General features: G+C 44.5%; 1 protein-coding gene across 3 annotated transcripts in view; it reads right to left on the bottom strand.

Annotated features, from left to right (window-relative positions):
- Window positions 1–25,433, bottom strand: part of NOXA1 (NADPH oxidase activator 1) — a 59,576-nt gene that overhangs the window by 30,520 nt on the left and 3,623 nt on the right. For all 3 annotated transcript variants that reach the window (XM_073599977.1, XM_073599979.1, XM_073599978.1), the window contains exons 2-4: window positions 6,794–6,876; window positions 4,033–4,141; window positions 2,919–3,056 (exon numbers count right to left, since the gene is read on the bottom strand). In XM_073599977.1, the coding sequence (XP_073456078.1) occupies window positions 2,919–3,056; window positions 4,033–4,141; window positions 6,794–6,876 (330 nt within the window). The remainder of the gene's footprint in view (window positions 1–2,918; window positions 3,057–4,032; window positions 4,142–6,793; window positions 6,877–25,433) is intronic.

Genomic DNA, 25,433 nt, shown 5'->3' with positions numbered 1-25,433 from the left:
AAAATCAGACGGACTCGAGTCTGGTCGAAAAATTTGCTCGCCTGTATGCTAGACCGACAGACGAAAACCGACACTAGGGCAGCTATTGGCTACTGGCTATCAACTTCCTTATTTTAGTCCAGTCGTAAGTCATCACCTATGAATCCGTTGGATTTTGGTGTGATCGTGTGTAGGCAAGTCCGTTCGTTCGAAATTCCGTCGAAAGTCCAACAAAAGTCCGTCGAAAGTCCGTCGGAAAAACCATCGGACCTTTAATGCCGAACAGTCCGCCCGTGTGTACACAACATAAGGTTACTACCATCTGGAGCTGATCAGACTTTTTCTGCCATCCTGCTTTACAGTGGGGCTTCCCTTCACCCAAACCAGAAAGGGCAAACCTCTTCTGGAGGAAAAGGAAGAAGAATGGTTCTCAATCAAAGACAACATTTTTTACCCAACATGTTTTGGGACATTATTGGACTCCTTTGTCAGGGCTTTGAACATAAAATGAAAAGGAAGAACAAATCTGAATTATAGTGGTAAAAGAATATTTAAAAAATGTGAAATAAAAATCATAATACATCATGCAATATCATAATACAGTATCTCACAAAAGTGAGTACACCCCTCACATTTTTGTAAATATTTTATTATATAATTTCATGTGTCAACACTGAAGAAATGACATTTTGCTACAATGTAAAGTAGTGAGTGTACAGCCTGTATAACAGTGTAAATTTGCTGCCCCCTCAAAGTAACTCAGCACACATTCATTATTGTCTAAACCACTGGCAACAAAAGTGAGTACACCCCTAAGTGAAAATGTCCACATTAGGCCCAATTAGCCATTTTCCCTCCCCAGTGTCATGTGACTCGTTAGTATTACAATTGAGCAGGTGTGTTAAATTTGGTGTTATTACTCTCACTCTCTCATACTGGTCACTGGAAGTTCAATATGGCACCTCATGGCAAAGAACTCTCTGAGGATCTGAAAAAAAAGTATTTTTGCGCTACATAAAGATGGCCTAGGGCCTAGGCTATAAGAAAATTGGAAAGACCCTGAAACTGAGCTGCAGCATGGTGGCCAAGACTATATAGCGGTTTAACAGGACAGGTTCCATTCAGAACAGGCCTCGCCATGGTCGACCAAAGAAGTTGAGTGCACGTGCTCAGCGTCCTATCCAGAGGTTGTCTTTGGGAAATAGATGTATGAGTGCTGCTAGAGGTTGAAGGGGGGTCAGCCTGTCAGTGCTAAGACCATATGACGCACACTGCATCAAATTGGTCTGCATGGTTGTCATCCCAGAAGGAAGCCTCTTCTAAAGATGATGCACAAGAAAGTCTAAAAACAGTTTGCTGAAGACAAGCACTAAGGATATGGATTACTGGAACCATGTCCTGTGGTCTGATTAGACTAAGATAAACTTATTTGGTTTAGAGGGTGTCAAGCGTGTGTGGTGGCAACCAGGTGAGGAGTACAAAGACAAGTGTGTCTTGCCTACAGTCAAGCATGGTGATGGGAATGTCATGGTCTGGGACTGCATGAGTGCTGCTGGCACTGGGAGCTACAGTTCATTGAGGGAACCATGAATGCCAACATGTACTGTGACATACTGAAGCAGAGCATGATCCCCTACCTTTAGAGACTGGGCCACAGGGCAGTATTCCAACATGATAATGACCCCAAACACATTTTCAAGACGACCACTGCCTTGCTAAAGAAGCTGAGGGTAAAGGTGATGGACTGGCCAAGCATGTCTCCAGACTTAAACCCTATTAAGCATCTGTGGGGCATCCTCAAACGGAAAGTGGAGGAGTGCAAGGTCTCTAACATCCACCAGCTCCGTGATGTTGTCATGGAGGAGTGGAAGAGGACTCCAGTGGCAACCTGTGAAGCTCTGGTGAACTCCATGCCCAAGAGGGTTAAGGCAGTGCTGGAAAATAATGGTAGCCACACAAAATATTGACACTTTGGGTCCAATTTTGACATTTTCACTTAGCGGTGTACTCACTTTTGTTACCAGCTGTTTAGACATTAATGGCTGTGTATGGAGTAATTTTGAGGGGACCGCAAATTTACACTGTTATACAAGCTGTACACTCACTACTTTACATTGTAGCAAAGTGTAATTTCTTCAGTATTGTCACATAAAAAGATATAATAAAATAGTTACAAAAATGTGAGGGATGGACTAATTTTGTGAGATACTGTATCTATGCTATACGGTTGGCAAGCAGTTAACTAGAAAAAAAACTTTTATTACTCTTAGCCTCAATTTTTTTTTTGCTGCTGTTATCCAAATACCTGTTAAAGGGTGGCTATGTTCATTCTAGAGGGTATGTAAGAATGTAGGGTATGAAAGATATAATAAAACATTTACAAAAATGTGAGGGGTGTACTCACTTTTGTGAGATACTATATATTTTCAAATATGATATAATATATCAGCTTCCAGGTTTTTGTTTGCCAGATTTTGTACTCTCCAGTTTTAGCAAATCAACCCCATTATGGTGTTTACATTTTTGTATAACACTGTAGTTCTGATATTTGGTATTATATAATATTTTTATTGTTGCTCTGACAAAGCAGAACTTTTAATTCCTTAAAACGCAATGGCTAAAATTCAGATGTCTAAAAAAAAAACAAAAAAAAAAAAAAACGCATTTGATTGAGAATCATTTGTTTGCCATTTACACCAAAAAAGGTGGAATAAAGTTGTAATGGAGCACTCACTTTATCTATATCTCTAATAGCAGTGTTACCCACGACTGCATAGCACAGCTAGTAAAGTAGTTAAGCGTGGGGAAGCCAAGAAAGATACAGAGTCTCAATGTAAACAAAACTGGATATTCTGGGTGACACCACTGCAATCTTCTACATAAACCTTCTAAGACTTTCTGTGGTGAATTATAGAAATGGGCAAACAAAAATTGTTCACCTGAACATGGTCCAAGGCTGATTCCAGCAGCGCATTTTTGGATTCGCTGGGCAAATAGCTGACAGCCCCAATGAGCTTCTCTTGTGCAGAGTCCCATTGCCCCATGTGGCAAAGGACAACCGCTGTGTTATAAAGGATCTGTACAGAAAAAAGATTAATAGAAAACTTACACCTGAAACTGCCTCTTTATTAGACACAATGGTTTGTTTTGATAATATCCACGTAATCCTACCTCCTCATGTTCATTTAACACGTAAATCTGCATTCTCCCTACACATTCACCCTTTACCAACTCCCAGCCATATTCAGTGGAGCAACATTTTTTGCATCTGTCCCTTTTACATGTATGTCCACTGCATGTTCCAACCATTCTGCCTTGTCTACTGTACCACTTTACTTTGCAGTTTTCCACTATTCCCAAGCAGTTGTGTTAGGAAGGTGATCCTTCTGATCTTCTGACTCTTACATAGTTAGTCTGATTGAAAAAGGACACACGTCCATCTAGTTCAAACAATTCCTCTATGATTCAGCATTGGCCTCTCACTGTAACAGGATATCATTTAAAGTCCTCAACACCTCCTTAAAGGACCTCCTTACAACTCCTCTTTAGCCTACAGACGTAGATCTAACTGGAACTTGCTGTGCTTGCAAACATTTTCTTCTTCATCCATGGCCAGCATATTTCACACATGCCGCCTGGACTTCTCTGGTGCTGATTCACATCTCTAAAATGCCCTACATCATAATCAGCATGCCCCATCTCGCCAAATCACCATTAAAATAAATATTTTAACCAAATCAATTACCCTTCACAAAGTTTCCCTTTACCAACCAACCATCCTGACTTCTCCTGTCAATCATATACCAACTAACCATTCTGCTTTCTCCCGTCACTACAATACCCATCTACAGCACACATTCTCAATCAATGCTACTTATGCCCTATACGGTGCTGTTATTATGAAGTGGCAAGAGATATTTTGAACTTCCTTTTTATCTGGCCTTTTTCTGTAATAAAACAGGACTGTGAAGATCCCTGGGGGTAAGCCACAAGACTGATGTGAAATTGTAAATAATAGATTACCTGCAACCCATTACAAAGACATATTCTTACCTCCCAGTTAAAGAGTAGGTGGCGGAGTCCAAGCTGCTTATAATCTATAACACTGTTGTTTCTCAGCTGTGTTAGGGCCAGGTGGCAGTCACTCAACGCCTTTTCATACCTGCCGAGGAGAAAGATCATAGAATATTTTGGTATTTGGAGAAATAAAAGGACTTGACTATGTAACTAGACAGAGATGGTTCCCTAACTCACAGATTATTGACCACCTCAGTACCAGCATGTTACAATCCATTCCTTTCTAAAAAAAAAATTTGAGTTTTTTTGGTGATGTGATATGTTGACTTATAATTACTCAGCCACACAATAGTGTACCCAGGTGAAATTTATATCATTTTATTTTATATCATAGACAGAGCTTTGGGGGTATTTAATAACCACTGTTTTTATTTTATTTTTTACTATAAAAAGGAAAAAAAAAAACAAGAATTAAAGAAAAAACTTTCCCTTACTTATAAAACATATCAAATATATAGCCTTTCTTCATAAAAGACTAAATGTAGCTGAAAAAACAAAATAAGCACAAGGGGTGTTAATTACCTTCAGTAGGGATGTGTCCCTTGGGCTGCTGGGTCCTCCTTTAGATGAAATCTTCCTACGCCGATGCCCTTCCCTCCACACAGCCTTAATCTTTTAGTGCAGCGGGGGTTAATACAGTTAAGAGGCTGTCACTGGCTCTGAACAAGAGAGCCTGACTATGCCCACCTTTTTCACCTAGCTGCTTCATTCATAGAAGTCTTACTACAGCTTTGATGAATAAAACAGGTCTATTAATGGAGGACAGGCGGATAATGGAAAGGTCCATCTCCTCCATTCTTGGATCCTGTTTTATTCACACCAGCTGTAGTACAACTTCTATGACTGGAGCAGCTGGGTGGAAAGGGCGGGCATAGTCGGGCACTCATGATGAGAGTCTGTGACAGCCCCTTAACTGTATTAACCCCCGGCCACCGGGGGATGGGGCGGGACATTGGAGGAGGAAGACTTTAGTTAAAGGAGAACACAGCACCACAAGGCTTTAATATAGACCAAAATGTATTCTAGATGGACCAAGTGTTAGCAGAAAGCTGCATGGGGAGTCATGTCCTCCAGTCATCTTCTGGAACAATGGTTAAACATGGTTAAACCACTGACATATTTAATCCACTAGAATATGGACTTCCTCAGGGTGGATCTATGGCTGTCACATGGTAGAGCTGCTTATACATCCTAAAAGCCATGCGGAAGAACATTTAGACCCTATAGATTTGTTAGGGTGAAATGGCAAATTGAGTATGTCAATATCTTAAACCAGGAGTTTCCAAACCAGACTAAATAATACTGGATATACTGTAATAAGAGCTATATTCACATGAATAGTGGCAATCCTAATCTGCATACTGCATAGCTTGTTTACAGCCACTTAGTTTCATTGTATTATTGATTCATGCTTCCTCTATTGTTTTTGATAAGGTGTATGGTACACTTTTTCTGGATGGACAATGTCAGGTACTCATGCATAGTTTGAAATCTCTTAGGTCACGGCTTTGTTTTGTGTGTTATTTGACAATGGTGTAAATTTTTTTACTTTTGCACAGTGAATCATTTTCTCCAGTTTAATGGGAGAGTTTTCCATAGCATTATTTTATATGCATATGAAAAAATAATTACAAATCAAAAAGTGAATTCACCCTAAACTGATATTTGTAGTATGAGTGGAGCTTGGTGGATACAGTCAACCCCTGGCTTCTTATTTGTCCTGAGAGGTAGATCTCCAAGTCATAATTCTACATGATCCATGCCTAGAAATTGGTCACATAATAGAACACATCAGAATTCTTCCAACTCAAGAGAGCAATGTTTTACAATGCTTCTATGGGCTAAAGAAACTGCACCATGTAAAGAGGTTCATTTACTAAAACTGGAGAGTGCAAAGTCTGGTGCAGCTCTGCATAGAAACCAATCAGCTTTCAGGTTTTTTGTCAAAGCTTAATTGAACAAGTTAGAAGCTGAGTGGCTACCATGCACAGCTGTACCAGATTTTGCACTCCAGTTTTAGTAAATCAACCCCAAAGTATATTTGGTATCTCATTGGCTGGAGGACAAGGTGAGATTCAGGTGATCCCGAAGGACACCGTTTATTGTGACACCTTTCAACATCTTCCAGCATCAGCTTCCTTTCTAGTGTTCAGCATTTAGTCACATGACATCCCAGAGCTGCAGAGACAGTTGGTGCTGGAGGACTTCCCTCTGAGATGTTATGATCTCAGGTCTGGATGGGGAGCAGATAGCTACCCAATGTCCAGCACATATCACTGACTACAGATCCTGCTTAGATCAATGTCTGTGTGCGTGGTGAGGTATCTCCAGTCAGGGCCACCAGCCCAACATATCTTAATAGTACTGGTCTAGGGGGAAAATTCCCTACTAACCCCCAGCACAGTCTTTTCTAGGTCTGCCTTCAGCCAGTATGCTTTGGGAAAAAAGTGCAGTACTCAGAGAAAACTCACATTTACAAAAATAGACCATTCAAACTCCATGCAGACAATCCCTTGGCCCTACCACCTAGACCAGGGATAGGCAACCCCAGCATTCCAGCTTTTGTAGTATGAGTCCCAAGAGGCATTGCAAGACTGACAGCTACAGACATGACTCCAAGGAGTAGAGAGGGATGATGGTATTTGTAGTTTCAGTATAGCTGGAGTGCAAAGGCTGCCTACCCCTGACCTAGACCATATCGTCTTAATGGATACTGCACTCCTTTCAGTTTATTTACCTTCCAAGCTTGAAATATACATAACTTCTCTGAAAAAATCCAACAGCTAGGTAGGGGTCCTTTGTGAGAGCATGATTATAGGCCTGCAGAGAAAAAAAAGGTAAAATGTATGTATATTGTATGTTTAGACTTTAGTGATGTTACAATCAACACAAGCTAATTTTATATATACTGTATATAGCTATATATTAGGGTTGTACCAAAACCTTTTTTTTACCGGCGAGTACTGTTACTTTCGGTCAAGTACTCGCCGATACCAAGTACCGATATCTTCGCGTATCGATTTGAGCCCATACAAAATTAATTTGGACTGGAATCACACGTGATTCTTTGCAGTGCCATTTGAGCCCATCCATTTGTATCCATTCAGACACGGAGCTCCGGATAGGCCTTGCCCCCTCTCTCTTATAATTGGTTCACTGACTTTGAATGACAGCAGCAGAAGCCAATGGCGCTCCACTGCTGTCTCGGCCAATGAGGAGGAGAGTCCCGGGCAGCCGAGTCTCTCATGCAACATCACTGAATAGAGATGTGCTCAGGTAAGTATTATAGGGCGTACACACGGTCGGACTTTGTTCGGACATTCCGACAACAAAATCCTAGGATTTTTTCAGACGGATGTTGGCTCAAACTTGTTTTGCCTACACACGGTCGCACAAAGTTGTCGGAATTTCCGATCGACAACCACGCGGTCACGTACACCACGTACGACGAGACTAGAAAAGGCCGGTTCAGAACCAAGCGCGGCACCCTTTGGGCTCCTTTTGCTAATCTCGTGTTAGTAAAAGTTTGGTGAGAGACGATTCGCGCTTTTTCAGACTCGTGGCTTTCAGATCGTTTTCTGCCATTCAGTTTGTGCTTGTGGGTTTGTATCTGCTCTTCAGTGCGTGCAAGCAAGTTCCGCGTGACTTTAAGTAGTCATTGTATTCTTGTTCGTTCGTTACTGGTTTTCAGGTCGCTCTTCACAGGCCTTGCTGTTCTTCAGTGCGTTCTGTTACTTCGTTCTGAGCAGCCGACCGTTTTCTAGCCATGTTTCGTATGCATACTCCTCGTAGAGTTCGTGCTGTGCGGGGGCTTGGTGTTGGGGTCCTGACCTTGACACAAGTCCGGTCCATGAACAGGGTGGGGAGGAGTTCATGGACCAAGAATTGGTTGCTTCAGCGTGACCAGTTCTGTCATATGCCTTTGCTCCGTGAGATCCGTGAGAATAATCCTGATGATTTCAGGAACTTTCTCAGGATGACGGACCCCGTGTTTCACCATTTGTTGGCTTCGCTGACCCCCTATATTAGCAGGCAGGATACCTGCATGAGGCAAGCCATCACTGCGGAGGAGAGGCTGGTCGCTACCTTGCGGTATTTGGCCACAGGGAGAAGCCTGCAGGACCTCAAGTTCTCGACAGGCATCTCCCCCCAGGCTCTGGGGATCATTATCCCAGAGACCTGTTCTGCCATCATCCAGGTCCTGCAGAAGGAATATATGAAGGTAAGATTTTTATCCTTTTATATCCCATTTTATTGTATTGAATGTTTGATAATATATTGTATTTCTTTCCTCATTCCCTAATTACCATGATTGTAATATGCTGTGAATGTCCCCTTTGTCCTCATGCATGCTGGATTTTTATGTAATTATTATTTTATGTCCTTCATACATATTTGCCCTTCAATAACCTCTCCAGCATGGTGTCTCCTGCCCTATATTCACCTCATGTAGTCACTTAACAATGTATTTTATCAGCTCTATAGTAGTGCTTTACCCCAAACACCCCCTAAAATGTTTAGAAATGTTATTTTTTATTTAAATTCAGGCAGAGTGCCAGAGGCTTTTTTTGTGGTGTCCCCAAATTTTTTGTAACCCTCCCTCCCCCAACTGCTAAGTCAGCTGATCCCAATTCTCTATCCTCAATCATCTATCTGCTGACTTTGCCAATCCCATACACACTATACCCACCTCTTTACTGGTCAGATTTATGGATGAATTCCCCAAAGCATGTAGTGCAAGGGCCTGCCTGTATACTTTCCAATGGTACTGTTTAAAGTTCTTGTATCCTATTATTATCTTGATAGGTAATAGCAGAATGTTCAAATGTGCTCAAATGTGTACAGTGTGTATTTATATCTTTGTATTATGACACTTCTTACCTGTCCAGGGGTCTGCCAATAGTGTAACTAAGGAGGGTCTGTTCCAAGTAATACCCATTATTTAGGCATTCATCTCTCAATGAAGTGAAGAGGGTTACCTGTCCAAGAGTTCCCCCCCCCCTATAATGTTAGAAATGGCCCATGAGGGGGGGAGGGGGAATATGATAGGTGTACCTTATACTTTGTTGTTGTTAAATTCCCCTTAATAAATGCTATCTGGAGGTTGCCCCATAATGTTTGTGTCTAATCTGCTTGCCATGTTTCTGTGAAAAAATAGTAATGTTTATTGTTTTTTCCTCAACAGTTTCCTTCCACGCCACAGGAATGGCAGACTGTGGCCTCCCACTTTGCCCAGTGGTGGGACTTTCCTAACTGCGGAGGGGCAATTGATGGGAAACACGTCCACATCGTCCCACCACCCAACTCGGGGTCGTACTATTATAATTACAAGGGGTTTAATAGTATAGTGATGTTGGCGGTGGTGTTGGCTAATTACGACTTCTTGTATGTGGATGTGGGGAAGAATGGCCGGATGTCCGATGGTGGAGTGATCGCCCAGACGGAGTTCTACAGGTGTCTCCAGAATGGCAGCTTGGACTTGCCACCTCCAGAGGACAATGTTGAAGGTCTCCCATTTGTGTTCGTTGCTGATGAAGCATTTGCGCTGGGGGACCACCTGATGCGGCCATTCCCGATGAGGACCCTCACCCCGGAACAGAGGGTTTTTAATTACCGGCTGGCCAGAGCCCGAAGAGTGGTGGAGAACACATTTGGAATCCTGGCCAGCCGGTTCCGATTATTTCTGACACCCATCCATATGGCGGAGTATAAACTGAACCATATAATACTTGCCTGCTGTGTTCTCCATAATTTTTTAAGAAAACATTCAGCCAACTATGCTGGCTCAGTTGGGCCTGAGGCCGGAATCCCAAATCCATCAACACTGACGGCGCTTGAAAGTGGCCGTCCTGGCTTGCCCTCCCTGAGTGCCCGTTATGTCCGGTTACGCTACCTGGAGTTCTTTGCGGGTAGGGGGGCTATCAATATGCCAGACAATCTGTGAAACCTTTTTCAAATAAAAAACAACCAAAAGAAATTCTTTGTGGACATTTACTGCTTGTGTTTGTTTTAGCTGACCCTGACAGAAATGTGTTGAGTGCAGAAAATGTCGTGATTGGGTAACCTTATAAAAAACAGTGTTGGCTGGTACTTCCTAAATGCAAAAACACATTTCACTACAAGTGCACTTGCAACTGCACTGAACCTGCACTTGTAGTGCAAAGTGTATTTGCCCTTAGGAAATAACCCCCATTTTTGCATAAAATAGCAATTACATCACCCCAAAAGTGTTGTAGTGTTGACACAATAATCCACACATTCTTGAGTAAGCAACTTTTTTATACCTGCACAATCACATGTGCATTTACGAAAGGTTTTTAAAACAAACCAACATGTTTGTTGTATAACAATTTTTGCAGTAGCATTATCAAAAATCGAAATATCCATTTCAGATAAAACAGGCCTGTGTAAAACCAACAAGAAAGCCAAAAAACTTGAACTTACAAAGTTCACATATAGTAAAACCTGAAGGCTATATCAGACATCAGTATTTAGGAACTGGGTTTGATATAGCGTTCAGATGGGGGGAAATCACCCCTGGAAAAGCCAAATTTGGAAGATGCACACCAATTTACGAATGTCAACATGTGCTATCTGCCATCAGGGGGGATCAAGGGACGTGTTTTGGGGGAGCAAGCCCTTCCTCAACGCGACTTTATAATTGAGGAAGGGGTTGCACCCCCAAAACGCGTCCATTGGTCTCCCGTGATGGCAGATAGCACATGTTGGCACACTGTGTGCATCCTCCAAATTTGGCTTTTCTAAACATTGAAAACATTTTTGCAAGATTGGACCACAAGAAAACAGGTGATTTTGTGGGGTTTAAATTCGCCCCAAAACATCAATGATGTTATTATTTTTTTTAATAACATCACTGATTTGTTGCTGTATGTTGTGCAATTCGAGATTACACCCCATGATCTATGGGCACTTTCAGATGTGAAACGTTCTCTCTCCCTCACATCACGATCACCTAAAAAGAGATAAAGAACAAAAAAAAAGGTCTCAAAAATCTGCCACCATCCATCTCTTTTACCTGAGCCTGTGGTCGCAGACACTCACCTGTTGTGGTGCCAATCTCCACCACATCTTCTTCTTCCTCCTGCTCAGCTTCTTGGGTTTGCGGTATTTCCCCTTCTTCCAGAGGTGGGGGGTCTGTGTTCTTCTGGGATGAGGGGTGTCCTCCGAGTCTTTTCTCCCCTATGTAAAACAAAAATGGTAGAATTAGCACACAGATATTTGATGGCAGAACTAGAAATAGTAAACATTGCTTGGAAGTGGTGTACAATTGTCTATTTTAGCCGAGTTCCAAGATGTATATTTTTTATTGCCCTTTGTCAAGCTGCAATACTTTACCTGTTTGGTACAAGCTTCACAGATGTAGCCCCCCCTATAGTATACACTGGAGCACCTGTGTGCCCCGCCTAATAAAAATGGTGTTCTGGGGTCCCACACTAGTGCTCCAGTGTCCAGATGTGAAAACAGCTGCTCAGTGTCCTCTCCTTACACACAATCTAGTTTGCATTTCATTCTAGTAACAAACCCATCTACACAAACAAATATTTGGCATCCAAGTAGGCCCCAAAAAATGTGTGAAAATGCATATGGCCTAAACAATGGTGTTCTAGAGGCCGAAAGAAAAATGTTTGATACGAACGAATAATGGGCCCATGAACATTAAAGTTGCCCTTTTAAACGTTACAATTAATAAAAGCATATGGAGCAGAACGAACGGAATAAAGACAGAAAGAATAGGAACACAGCACAACTACTTACTTTTTTGCAGCACTCTCCGGATCTTTCGGTACTGCTCTGGCTCTCTCAACTTCAGGTCCGACCACCGCTTCCTGAGCTGATCTTTTCGATCTTCGTACCCCGAAATTCCTCTCAAGACTCCTGACCACTTTCGCCATGATCTTGGCCTTTCGGATGTTGGGGTTGGGGTAAGGCCCATATTTTTCGTCATAGTCGGACTTCCTCATGATGTCGACCATCTCCAACATCTCCCCAAACGACATATTTGTGGCCTTAAAACGTCTCCTTCTGGATCGGGACGTGCCTGGATCCGGGCTTTCCTCCTCCTCCTCCTCGTTGCTATAATTAGCACACACCTGCTCTAAATCCGCCATCATGCTCTTCACCCACTGCGCCGAACGAAAAGGGGCGGGGAATAGACTAGAAAGAACGTCAGGGGCGGGCGGAGTTACACGCATGCGCAGTGTGTATAAAGCGTAACACGCGTGCGTATTACGTACGATCTGTGAGCGGAGGAAGGAGCATTGGACGTGCCGATCGTAAGAACGAAGGTAAGAGACAAACTTGTGCCTATACTGCTTCTAGATTGAGGCCTATATTGTAACAAGATTAGGAGAGTTTTGTGTGACATTAGACTTTGTCTTGTGTTGTGTCTTGCAGTGAACATGGATATCTTAATGAAAGACAATGACTTCATGTCAGTATTCGTAGAGATGCTAAGTGAGCTGCCCTGTCTGTGGGAGATTACCCACCCCCATTTCAAGAACCAAGCAAAGAGGAAGGCAGCACTGGAGCAATTGTGTGAAATTGTGAAGCAGGTGATCCCCACGGCAGACATCACTTATTTAAAGATTTTCATTGGCGGCCTGAGGAGCACATATCTGAGGGAGCGCAAGAAAGTCCAGGATTCGCAGAGATCCGGAGCAGCAGATGACCTCTATGTCCCCAGGATGTTGTACTATGACAGGCTGCACTTTCTGGCAGGCCAGACTGAACCCAGGCCATCCCTCTCCAGTCTTCCTTCCACGCTTCCTTCCCCCCCAGCTGAGGCTTCTGACGCCCAACCTGGGCCTTCCAGGCCACATGTGGAGGAGCCCAGATTGAGCCAGTTATAGCATTCCTCTAAATATTTCTGCTTGTCCAATCAATGATGTTAACTAGATGTTAGTTGGGAGTACTAATTTAGGATTGTGATTGATGATGCAAAACATTACAAATATGTCCGTTTTTCATACACAGGGAAGTCTCAGCCAGGAGGTGGCCGGGCCGAGCCGGCTGGCTGATATCAAGGTCCCTCCACCCCCCCTGAAAACAGAAAGTGGCAGTAGGAGGAGTACCCTAGAGGAGGCTGCTATAGCATTCTTTTGGAGGGCTACAGAGGTCCTGGAAGCACCCCACACCATGCAGGAGAACATTGCTGCCTTCATAGTCTATAAAATGCAGAGGATGGAGGAGGGCCAAAAAGTCTTGTGTGAGGCCCTCATATCGGAGGCTCTGGAGAAAGGTATGAGGGGCCAAATTACACCTCACACACATCTTTGGGATGGTCCTCCTCCTCCTCCTGCAGGTCCTCCTCCTCCTCCCTCTCCTCCAGGTCCTCCCAGTCCTCCTCCAGGTCCCCCCAGTCCTCCTCCTCCTCAAGGTCCTACTCCTCCTCCTGCCACATCTCCAACTGCACAGCCACAGCCTGGAAGGAAGCGTGGAAGGAAGACCAGACAGTGATTGCCCTGGGTTCAGTCTGGTCGGCCAAAAGATGCAGCCTCTTGTGGTACCACAGCCTGGGGACACAGTTGTCATCTGCTGCTATCCGGATCTCTGGGACTTCTGGACCAGACTGCCCTCCCTTAGATATGGACTCCTCAGGCCACCAATTTTGATGTTGAAGAATTGATGTCTGCCGTGGGGGTCCCAGGCTTCGCTAATTTCTCATGTTGATCCAGTGTTGCCTTCCTCTTTGTTTGGTTCTGATCCCTTAATAAAGGATTTTTGTTTTGAATTATACTCTCCTATGTGTTTTACTTCAAAAATGACAGTTGGTTTGTGAGGATTCAGGTACATTTCAAATATACAATGTGAAATGAACAAGGGACACCAACAACAAACAATCTCCTTGAGATTAAATAATAAAAGATATCAATGGTGTTGGGGTAACTTGACACACAAAACACAGACAAAAATATTCTGGAGTAAAAATAAAAATAACACTGAACAAAGATCAGCCTTGGAAAAAATCCAAACATTAAAACAAAAAAAAAGGCTGAAAATCCAAAAAAAAAAAAAATAAAAAAAATATAAAACTGTCAGATGTGACAACTAATAACAATATATTCAGGGAATCCCACTAAAAAAAACACAAATAAAACTTTGTGAGAAGTGTGTGTGAATATGAGCAGCAAAACTACTTAATTCTTGTCACATTATAAAGAAGAAGAGAGTGCGCTGTATTAAACCATTTTTAACATTGCAGCGTGACGAAAGTGCTGTATCCATTGCGAACGCTATGTTTACCAGAACGAGCTGTCCCGTGTCGGAATTTCTTCTGAGCATGCGTGGCACTTTGTGCGTCGAAACAGACCACACACGGTAGGAATTGACGCGATCGGATTTTGTTGTCGGAAAATTTTATCTCCTGCTCTCCAACTTTGTGTGTCGGAAAATCCGATGGAAAATGTCCGATGGAGCCCACATACGGTCGGAATTTCCGACAACACGCTCCGATCGGACATTGTCCATCGGAAAATCCGACCGTGTGTACAGGGCATTAGAGGGGATGAGGGGGGCTGCAGCACACAGAAGGTTTTTTATCTTAATGCATATAATGTATTAAGATAAAAGACCTTCTGCCTTTACAATCACTTTAAAGTGAACCCAGGACCCTGCATTCACTAGATTTGGTCTTCAACAGTACACAGAACATGGAAATGCAATAGTTTTAGTAAATATAAACTGCTAAATACCTTTTCTCATCAGCAGTATATAGCAGTCTTGTGACTTCTAAAAACCTCTCTAGCAATACACAGCAAACTGAGCATGTGCAGAGAGTCCCCAAGGCTCTGTACTATCAGGAGATGGAGGTCTAGTGAAAGCAGCGCACTCTACAGGGAGAGCCCAATTCAATTGAAGGATCCACCACTCACAAGTGCCCAGGCTCAGTGTGTCCATTCACACCAAAACAGTATATGCAGAAAGCTGGTGCCGGCAACACTGTAATCCGTATGCACATTTATTGACTACATAAGAGTGAAAACAAAACAAAGAAGTTGACGCGTTTTAGTGAGGGCCTTAGTCGTAGCACATTTAAAACTGGAATGGTAAAACAATATATAACCATACAAACTCAACCCAAGAAAAAAATTGCATAATTGATAGGTGTAGTTGCTCAATTAAAATGTTTATACAAAAATACCAAAATTACAATGAGATAAATGAGAACTGACTCAAAAACATAATTTTAAATGCAATATACAAAGTAATGTTGTACACACAACAACCATATGGAAAAAATAAAGATGGGAAAGATTCAAAAATTACATATAAACCATAAATATATGAATCAGAAATGGTAATGGAATTCAGTGCAATATGTAACAATGCCATATGAGTATAAGAAAAAAAATGCATCTCAAAAGACAATAATAATGATACCACCTATTAGGGGTGCGCATCTTCACTGGTCTCACGATTCGATTCGGTTACGATTATCTGGTCAACGATTCGATTCGATTCCGCGATGCATCATGATTACTGACAAGCTCCCACTTCCACTTGGGCCGCCTAAGCGGCCCTTCCACCCTGCAATGTTCTGGAAGACATTACAGTTCCCAAAAGATTGCCCGGCTATGCAGGAAAGCGCAGTTAGACATGCGCACCCGGCTGTGAAGCTGCAAGCTGTCACAGTCGGATGCCCACAGTAGTATTGCCAACGCTGTGGACAGGCAGGGGAGAGAAGGGAGGGTTTGGGTGGCCACGTCGCTGGATTGTGGGACAGGTGAGTGTCTATTAAAAGTCAGAAGATACACTTTTTTTGTAGCTGCTGACTTCTAATAAACAAAAAATTGACTGGAACTCCGCTTTGAATTAAAAATAACCTCACTCCCTTCAAAAGTGCACTAATCCGGTGCACTACAGGGTACAGAGATTCACACACACTGCTGCTGGGAGGTCAGAAGGGATAGAATCCACAGATGACAAACATCCCTGTGAAATTCCCTGTACTGTCTCTGTGCCGACCAGTGGCAGCTGGTGCTCCAAATTTTTTTGGGGGGCGCAAACAAACTGAAAAATACTGAACCTCCCCCATCAAATGCAGCCTCACTGTGCCCCTCAAACGCAGCCACTGTGCCCAAACGCAGCCACTTGTGCCCGTCAAACGCAGCCACTTGTGCCCATCAAACGCAGCCACTTGTGCCTATCGAACACAGCCACTTGTGCCCGTCAAATGCAGCCACTTGTGCCTGTCAAACGCAGCCATCTGTGTCCGTCAATCGCAGCCACCTGTTCCCATCAAACGCAGCCACTGTGCCCATCAAATGCAGCCACCTGTGCCCGTCAAACACAGCCACCTGTGCCCATCAAACCCAGCCACCTGTGCCCGTCAATCGCAGCCACCTGTGCCCGTCAAACGCTGTCACTGTGCCCATCAAACACAGCCACTTGTGCCCGTGAAACACAGCCACTTGTGCCCGTGAAACACAGCCATCTGTGCCCGTCAAACACAGCCACCTGTGCCCATTAAATGCAGCCATCACTAACCCCCCCCCCACACACACACAATGCATGGGCCAGCACTGGTGCTGACAGTTCCTTGACATTCCTGTTTGCACCTTCCAGCCCACTAGGAGTTAACAGTGGAATGTGCACAGGATTGCCAGGGACCTGTCAGCGGAGCGTGAAGTGTAAGGTTACTGTTTTTCAAGTTACTTTCTTTTAATAATTGTTGTGTTACTATGGATGCTGTGCCCCCGCTGTATGTGCTTTTTAAAAAACGATGTCACTTCATACCGAATTTCGCAGTAGTACGATCCCGCTCATGTGACTCCCAGCTCGTCCCGCCCCTCTCCGCTCTCCTCTCACGTGTCTCCTGAGTCCTGACGTCAGCAGGGAATTCTCAGTCCCGCCCGCTGACTATAGTTATCGTATCAGAAGAGAGGCGGGTGGGACTGAGAATTCCCCGCTGACATCAGGACTCAGGAGAGCGGAGAGGAGAGTGGAGAGGGGCGGGACAGGCCGGGAGTCACATGAGCGGAATCGGATCGTACTACGGCGAAATTCGGTATGAAGTGACATCGTTTTTTAAAAAGCACATACAGCGGGGGCACATCATCCATAGTAACACAACATCTATTAAAATAAAGTCATTTTAAAAATACGCTCGGAGCGCTTTCCCGGAAGGGGCGGGGCTAGTAGTCATGACGTCACCCGACATCGATTTTCTGGTCCTTATGCATAGATGACGCATCGGGGGCACCCGAATCGCGATGCATCGATGCAACGATTAATTTCAGCACCCCTACCACCTATACAGTACTGGCAACAACTTGTTTTACCCTGTATACACTAGGAGCATGTTGATACCTTTCAGAATCTACTGGAGAAAGAGCTCCTGTCTCCCAGCCCTGGTTCACATTGGAGAGATTTGGCATGCGATTTGACATCAAATCGCATGCCAAATCAATGGCAATTGGCGGCAATGGCACCTTCCGAATCGGTGCAACATCACACCGATTCCCAAAAGTAGTTCCTGTACTACTTTTGGAAACTTCGGGGTGCGATTTCCATTGACATCTGTACAGGAACCCGCACAGATGTCTCTGAAATCGCCCCCAAAGTGGGGACTTACATGCGAGAATGAAATTGTTCAGCTGAACTCGCACGATTTAATTCCTGCTGTCAGTGTGAACCTAGGCTAAAAGAGGAAATCAACACTGCTCCTCCTTTTGTCATTACCAATCTCAGTAAATCTGAAAGGCAAGCTCTCACTGATCTTAAAGCTTGCACTGACACAGTGATACGTGAGGCAGACAAAGAAGGATCAGTTGTTGTACTTAAAAGAGTTGTAAAGTCTCATGTTTTTTCACCTTAATCATGCATGCTATGCATTAAGGTGAAAAACCTTTTGTGCTTCAGCTACCCCCCCCCCCCCCCCCCCGAGCTCCCTTTTTTTTGCCTTAACCTGATCATTCCAGCGATGAGCACGAGCCCAGCAGCTCCAGCCGCTGTCTCAGGTCCTCATTGGATAGATTGATAGGCAGCAGGAGCCATTGGCTCCCGCTGCTGTCAATCAAATCCAGTGACACGGTAGCCAGGGGCAGGGCCGAGTCCTGCTGTCTGTGTCAATAGACGCAGCAGTGGGACTCGTGAGCGCGCCCGTACAGGTGCCCCCAGGGAATGCGGCTCTTCGTGGGGGCACTCGATGAAGAGGAGGAACCAGGAGCGCCAACGGAGGACCCCAGAAAAGGAGGACTGGTGCCACTCTAGGCGAAACCACTGCACAGAGCAGGTACGTTTAACATGTTTGTTATTTAAAAAAAAACAAAAAACTAACCTCTACAATCACTTTAATGAGAAAGATTACAAAGCTGAGGCTTTGCGCCCACTTAGCGATACATTCACATCTCACACACTCAGCTCTGACCCTACACAGGTTTTAAAACATAAACTCATACACCTTTTGGACATCGGACGAGAAATGGGGGTTTTAACTAAGAAAGTGGCAGAGTATCTCCTTGTGGACTATCCGGTAATACTGATTTTTCAATATCTACCTAAAATCCACAAGGCTGACATTCCCTCTAAAGGTCGCCCGATAGCTGCAGGCATAGGCTTCCTTTTAGAAATATGTCAAAGATACACCTTCCATTTTGAGACATGCTAATGACATTCATTGGCAGGATTCTTTTTTTTGGGTCACTTTGAATGTGAAATCTTTATATTCCTGCAATTCCCCACCCCTTGGCTCAATGCAAATAGATTCCATCTTTTCCACTACAATGCATATAACTCCTCAATAAGGGAATATATTTTGGCAGTGACTTTCTTATTAGAACATAATTACTTCCTTTTTGATGGGGTTTTTTTATGTACAATTCCGCGGCGCTTCCATGGGAGCCAAATTTTCCCCGTCACTAGCCAATCTAGTCTTGGCACTGATAGGTAGCACTGATGTCCACTGATTGGCAGCAGTGATAGGCACTGATTGGTTCACTGTTAGGCAGCACTGATAGACAGCACTGATGGGCACTGATTGGCATTGATAGGCAGCACTTATGGGCACTGATTGGCAGCACTGATTGGCACCAGTTGGCAGCATTGATTGGCACTGATAGGCAGTATTGATGAGCACTGATTGGCATTGATAGGCAGCACTTATGGGCACAGATTGGCATTGATAGACAGCACTGACTGGCAGCATTGATTGGCACTGATTGGCATTGATAGGCAGCACTGATTGGAATTGACAGGCAGCACTGATTGGCTTTGATAGGCAGCCCTTTTGGGCACTGATTGGCAGAACTGATTGGCACTGGTTGGCAGCATTGATTGGCACTGATAGGCAGTACTGATGAGCACTGATTGGAATTGATAGGCAGCACTTATGGGCACTGATTGGCATTGATAGACAGCACTGATTGGCAGCACTGGTTGGCAATGATTGGCAGCATTGATTGGCACTGATAGGCAGCACCGACGGGCACTGATTGGCATTGATAGGCAGCACTGATTGGAATTGATAGGCAGCACTGATTGGCTTTGATAGGCAGCACTTATGGGCACTGATTGGCAGAACTGATTGGCACTGGTTGGCAGCATTGATTGGCACTGATAGGCAGTACTGATGAGCACTGATTGGCATTGATAGGGAGCACTTATGGGCAATGATTGGCATTGATAGGCAGCACTGATTGGCTTTGATAGGCAGCGCTTATGGGCACTGATTGGCACTGGTTGGCAGCACTGATTGGCACTGATAGGCAGTACTGATGAGCACTTATTGGCATTGATAGGCAGCACTGATGGGCACTGATTGGAATTGATAGGAAGCACTGATTGGCTTTGATAGGCAGCACTTATGGGCACTGATTGGCACTGGTTGGCAGCATTGATTGGCACTGATAGGCAGCACTGATGGGCACTGACAGGGTAGAGTGGGAGTTTCACATGCAGCAGATTGTGAGGCGTGCCAGAGCCACTCAGTGTGTGAAACTGTCAGGTAATGTAACTGTTTGCAAGGAGAAAGACCAGCTGTCACAATTCAGCCGTGATGTTGGGGATGGGTGGGATCAAGCAGCTATCAATCAGGACCAGCCAATGACTGGGCTGCTTAAGAAAGGGGGCGGAGCCACATAAATATAGCGGCCCACCCAGACCCCATTCCATTGGCTGGTGTTTGATAGCTGTTCGGTCCTGCCCACCCCCAACATCACTGCTGAGTTTTGACAGCTAGGATTTCTCTCTGTAAGTAGTTACTTTACCTGACTTTACCTGCCAAGCCTCACGATCTGCTGAATGTGAAAATGTTTCACAGGCAGCACGGGCTACACACTCCTTGAATCCATTTCAGAGCAGATCTTGGGAGACAGCACAGGGTGATTAGGGTGTGCACGCCTATGGATTAAAAATATAATTAGAAAGTATTTCCCGGTCTTTATATGGAGATAAAGACCTTATTACAGTCCTTTCCCATGGCTGCAATGTTTCCAGTCGCCGTGCATGTACCCTAGGTAATTCACTGTCCCCCAGCTTGCACAAGTCACCCACTCCATCCAAAAACTGGCTTAGTGTTACTGGTTCCTATAGCTGCGGGTTAAATACTTGCTGCTATTCTGACAAGCATGATAGGAATCATAAATCTATTATTTCATGTCACAATGGTAAGGTGTTTCCTATCAGAGATGTCATCAATTGCAGCACTAAGAATGTGATATATGTAATTGAATGCAGTCTCTGTAAATTACAATACGTAGGATGCAGGTCCACGCCCTTACGCACTATGATCAGTGAACACTATAATGGAGCATCTTATAGTAATGAAAAAAATATGCTGAACATATCTAAACATTTTAAAACTATACATGATGGCAATATAAGCTCCTTTTCCTTTTGTGCAGCACAGAAAATCAAACGGACAATGCGTGGAGGGGATATATACAGAAAAATTCTTGAACAGGAAGTATGGGGGCTCTTTTCCCTGGGTACATGGATCCCCGCAGGTATGAATCATAGATGGGATGTGGATCTCTTTTTGAAGTGACACAACCAATGCTTCATGATGTATGGGTGGTTTTCTGTATCAATAGTCTCCAATATTATATTGCAATACTCATGTGCTTTCTAAGCTGTGTTTTAACAATTTATTATGTTATGTTATGTTGTTCCTATACCCATATGGCATTGTTACTTATTGCACTGCATTCCATTACCATTTCCGATTCACATATTTATGGTTTATCTGTAATTTGTGCATCTTTCCCATCTTCATTTTTTCCACATGGTTGCTTTGCATACAACAACATTACTTTGTTGCATTTAAAATGATGTTTTGGATTCAGTTCTTATTTGTCTCATTGTCCTGCCTGCCTTTGGTATTTTTGTATAAACTGTTTAATTGAGCAACTACACCAATCAATTATGCAATTTTTTACTTGGGTGGAGTTTGTATGAATATAAATAGTTTTACCATTCCAGTTTTAAATTTGCTACGACTAAGGCTCTCACCGAAACGCGTCAGGCTCTTCATTTTATTTTCACTCTTATGTAGTCAATAAATGTGTAGCAATAACTCTCGGCGGAGCTGCTGGTTTAAAGCGGGCTTGTTACCTTCACTCTCCTTCCCTCTGTTTCACCGGCACCGGGTCTAGGGTTCCATTGAGTTTACCTCCGGACGATACAAGCACCAACACTTGAGTACGTTTTCAATGCTTTATTGAACTATTAATGAAGGAAGTAGCAGGAAAGAGGCAGAAGGGAAACTGCAGGGAAAGCTCAAATACCTTTTCTGTAGGATTCTTGACAAATGTCCTTTAGGGTTGAATATTACAGTAGAATGCGCTCCCCTTGTGGGACACACTCTTTGCTCGCCTGGATAGGCCTCCCTCACTTGCCTAGCAGCCAGTACGTAGCAAGAACAAAAGTTTCTGCCACAAACTTGCTTGAGATGAACCCATACGATCCTCTGCCACAGGATGTATTGGTTTTGCGGTGAATGTCAGTCACAGTGCTTGAACCTTTAAGCCAAACCCGGCAACACTATGCTGTAAAGTTACTTTAGGATACATCCTCCAACCGAGTCACCAGGCCCCTCTCCAGACCAGCACTCTGCGTGATCCTTCCATGACGGGTCCCCCCCTGGGATCTCCTCGGTTGTCCAGCTTCTTCACTCTGGATAGACAGCTCAGGACCATTCCTCAGCTGCTGTGGTAGGCCCCAGACAAGCTTCTGGGCCCACCCATGCGCCGCAGCGACGCGGGCCTCCGGAAAGGAGGACCACAGGGTAGCTCTCTAACGCATACCTGTCGGCCAGGAGGGCCAGCAGGTGGCTGTAAAAAAAAACCTAGAATATGGCGTCTGTCCCATAAATACCTTCTCCCAGAATCCCACTCGGAGGACCACCTCCACCGAGTTGTCTCCGGGACAGAAGAGCATCCATACGCTTTGACACGTTGCCTTTCCAACACTAGCCAATAGTAACAACGACACCCACCGGCCCAGAATGGAAACACATGCAACGTCAGCCAAGCTGGAACAGGGGCAAATCTAACTACCCCTAACGAGCAATTTACTAAATTTACCTATCAGATGGTAGATCGCAAATCTACCAGCGCTACATACTCCCTACAGTAGATGTCCCCAACGTCTGTCCAAAAACAATGACAGTAACTCCCAAGCCTGGGAGCAGGTATTTGAGCTTTTAAATAACTTGGATAGTCAGAGAAGAAAGAAAGACAGTGGAAAGACATTATAAGACTTACATCTACAAAACATTATGTTCACGTCCGTAAACAAAACCATCCTATGACTGTACATAACCTCACTATCTATCTAGCTGAAAAGCCTCCCAGCTTGATAGGAGATACAATAGTTCCTGAAAAGGAAAACATATCAAACACACACATATACTGTACAATATCAGGAGCAAAGCCTCATTTTTTTTTTTTTAAATGAGCCTCTATTCCTTTTTTACCTATATCAAAATAATCTTAAGGAGTCCATCCCTGTATAATAATCTCTTTAAATGAAGGAAATCCGGCTAGCAAAACAGAAGTCCTTGGATTTGAAACACTGAGCAGAATATGTAGATCTTGACCACGGAGATCTCTTTATACTGACACTAACTATCTAACTTCAAAGTTCTTTTGTCCATAATCACCAATAAAACCGTGAATCTGGCAAGGTTAGTGTCTTTCCCGTTTTATCCACTGTAGTAATGAAATAGACAACGTCATCTTTTCCGGGCCTGCAGATGACCACTTTGTCAGCACAGATGTGCCGACCGAAGTTCCAGTGCATAAAACATCCACTAAAACGTTCATCCATTTTAACAGAACATCCAGTCTTTTGGAAAGGCTTAGGCACAGACAAATAGTCCCAAACAGCTTCACTGTACCAAAGTTCCCGGTTAATCACTTGCATTATATCCTGGGGCACATAGGGGAATTCCAAACCATACTCTGCAGCCACACGCTTGTTTAACATCCTTTGCAAACGTGCAAGTTTGGGCAAAGATCTGTCTTTCCCTATACCAGGAGGCACACAGGAATCCAATGACCTGCTCACCACAGACCCAGCCGGTGTCTGCAGCGAACTAGCAACTTTTGATAAAGTCTCAGTAACAGTACTGTGCGGCTTCACACAGGGTGACGTCTTCCCAGAACTCAGGGCTGTCCATTCAGGGAAAGTCATAGCAGAGGCGACGTCTTCGCCTTGTGACCACAACAACTCTTGTGACATAGTCTCAAATAAGTCATCATCACCGGAAAGATCCGACATGGATTCTATTTCTGAATCTCCCAACTCTTCCGCTGGCAGATACTTATTTACAGTCCCAGATACATTCCCCATCAGTGGCTTACCTGTTCCTGACGTGGACTTTGGTAGCTCCGGTTCAGGTAACCTCTGAGGTAGGCCTCGACCACGGCCGCGGGAAGCCTTCACATATCCCACCTTCCTCTGAACAGGTGCAACAGGAGTAGGTGTAGCAGACGCAGAAATCACAGTAATGTCCCCTGATGAGATGGCAGCAGCAGTGTCTCTCTCCGGAACATTGTCAGTAACAACAGGCAAAGTGGTGGCCTGCCATTCTCTCTCTCTGTAGTAGTAGCAGCTTCTACTGTGGCGATACCTGTTGCCCAATCCATCCGATAAGCACGGGGCGACGTGGTAGGTTGCTCCACCACAAACAAGTACTCTTCACATTGCGGACATCGGCCAAATGGACGAAGATGCACAGCCAGTCCTTCACATCGATGGCAGATCATGCCCAGTCCCTTAATATCTCCTGAGGTATACAGAACAAACCTCCCCTGCGGCTTCAAACAAACTCCAGTATCCGTAAGCAGGGTTCCGGTCAGCACAGTATTCAACACGGTGTTTGCAGGGAACATTCTCGGTCCCACAATTGGCTGCATCGCCGGAAAAGACATAGCCACACTCTGATCTTCTCAGCACGATCACGAGGCTTCGCTTTTCCTCTGGCGCCAAACACATACACGCGCCCCACGCGGTATCAAGTAGGGTAGGCTCCTCCCACTTGTTCCTCTGATCACGTAGCTCCCGGGCTTTTACTGGCGCCTGCCGCCTACGCACTCAGAAATAAAGTCCTGCAGCTTTAACCCCTTCTCTTCCTGCAAAAATTTTGACAAAGTCCAGCTCTCACCGTAAACTCCCGTTGAAACACTTCTCTGGGTTGCGAGAATTGACGGTCAACAAATCCCGGACGAGCCCCCACAGATAGCAATAACTCTTGGCGGAGCTGCTGGTTTAAAGCGGGCTTGATACCTTCACTCTCCTTCCCTCTGTTTCACCAGCAACGGGTCTAGGGTTCCGTTGAGTTTACCTCCGGACGATACAAGCACCAACACTTGAGTACGTTTTCAATGCTTTATTGAACTATTAACGAAGGAAGTAGCAGGAAAGAGGCAGAAGGGAAACTGCAGGGAAAGCTCAAACAGCTTTTCTGTAGGATTCTTGACAAATGTCCTTTAGGGTTGAATATTACAGTAGAATGCGCTCCCCTTGTGGGACACACTCTTTGCTCGCCTGGATAGGCCTCTCTCACTTGCCTAGCAGCCAGTACGTAGCACGAACAAAAGTCTCTGCCACGGACTTGCTTGAGATGAACCCGTACGATCCTCTGCCACAGGATGTATTGGTTTTGCGGTGAATGTCAGTCACAGTGGTTGAACCTTTAAGCCAAACCCGGCAACACTATGCTGTAAAGTTACTTTAGGATACGTCCTCCAACCGAGTCACCAGGCCCCTCTCCAGACCAGCACTCCGTGTGATCCTTCCATGACGGGTCCCCCCTGGGATCTCCTCGGTTGTCCAGCTTCTTCACTCTGGATAGACAGCTCAGGACCATTCCTCGGCCGCTGTGGTAGGCCCCAAGCTTCTGGGCCCACCCATGA

The sequence above is a fragment of the Aquarana catesbeiana genome, linkage group LG09 (assembly GCF_042186555.1).
Source record: "Aquarana catesbeiana isolate 2022-GZ linkage group LG09, ASM4218655v1, whole genome shotgun sequence".
NCBI lineage: Eukaryota > Metazoa > Chordata > Amphibia > Anura > Ranidae > Aquarana > Aquarana catesbeiana.
This window is presented reverse-complemented; position numbering and strand designations above follow the sequence as displayed.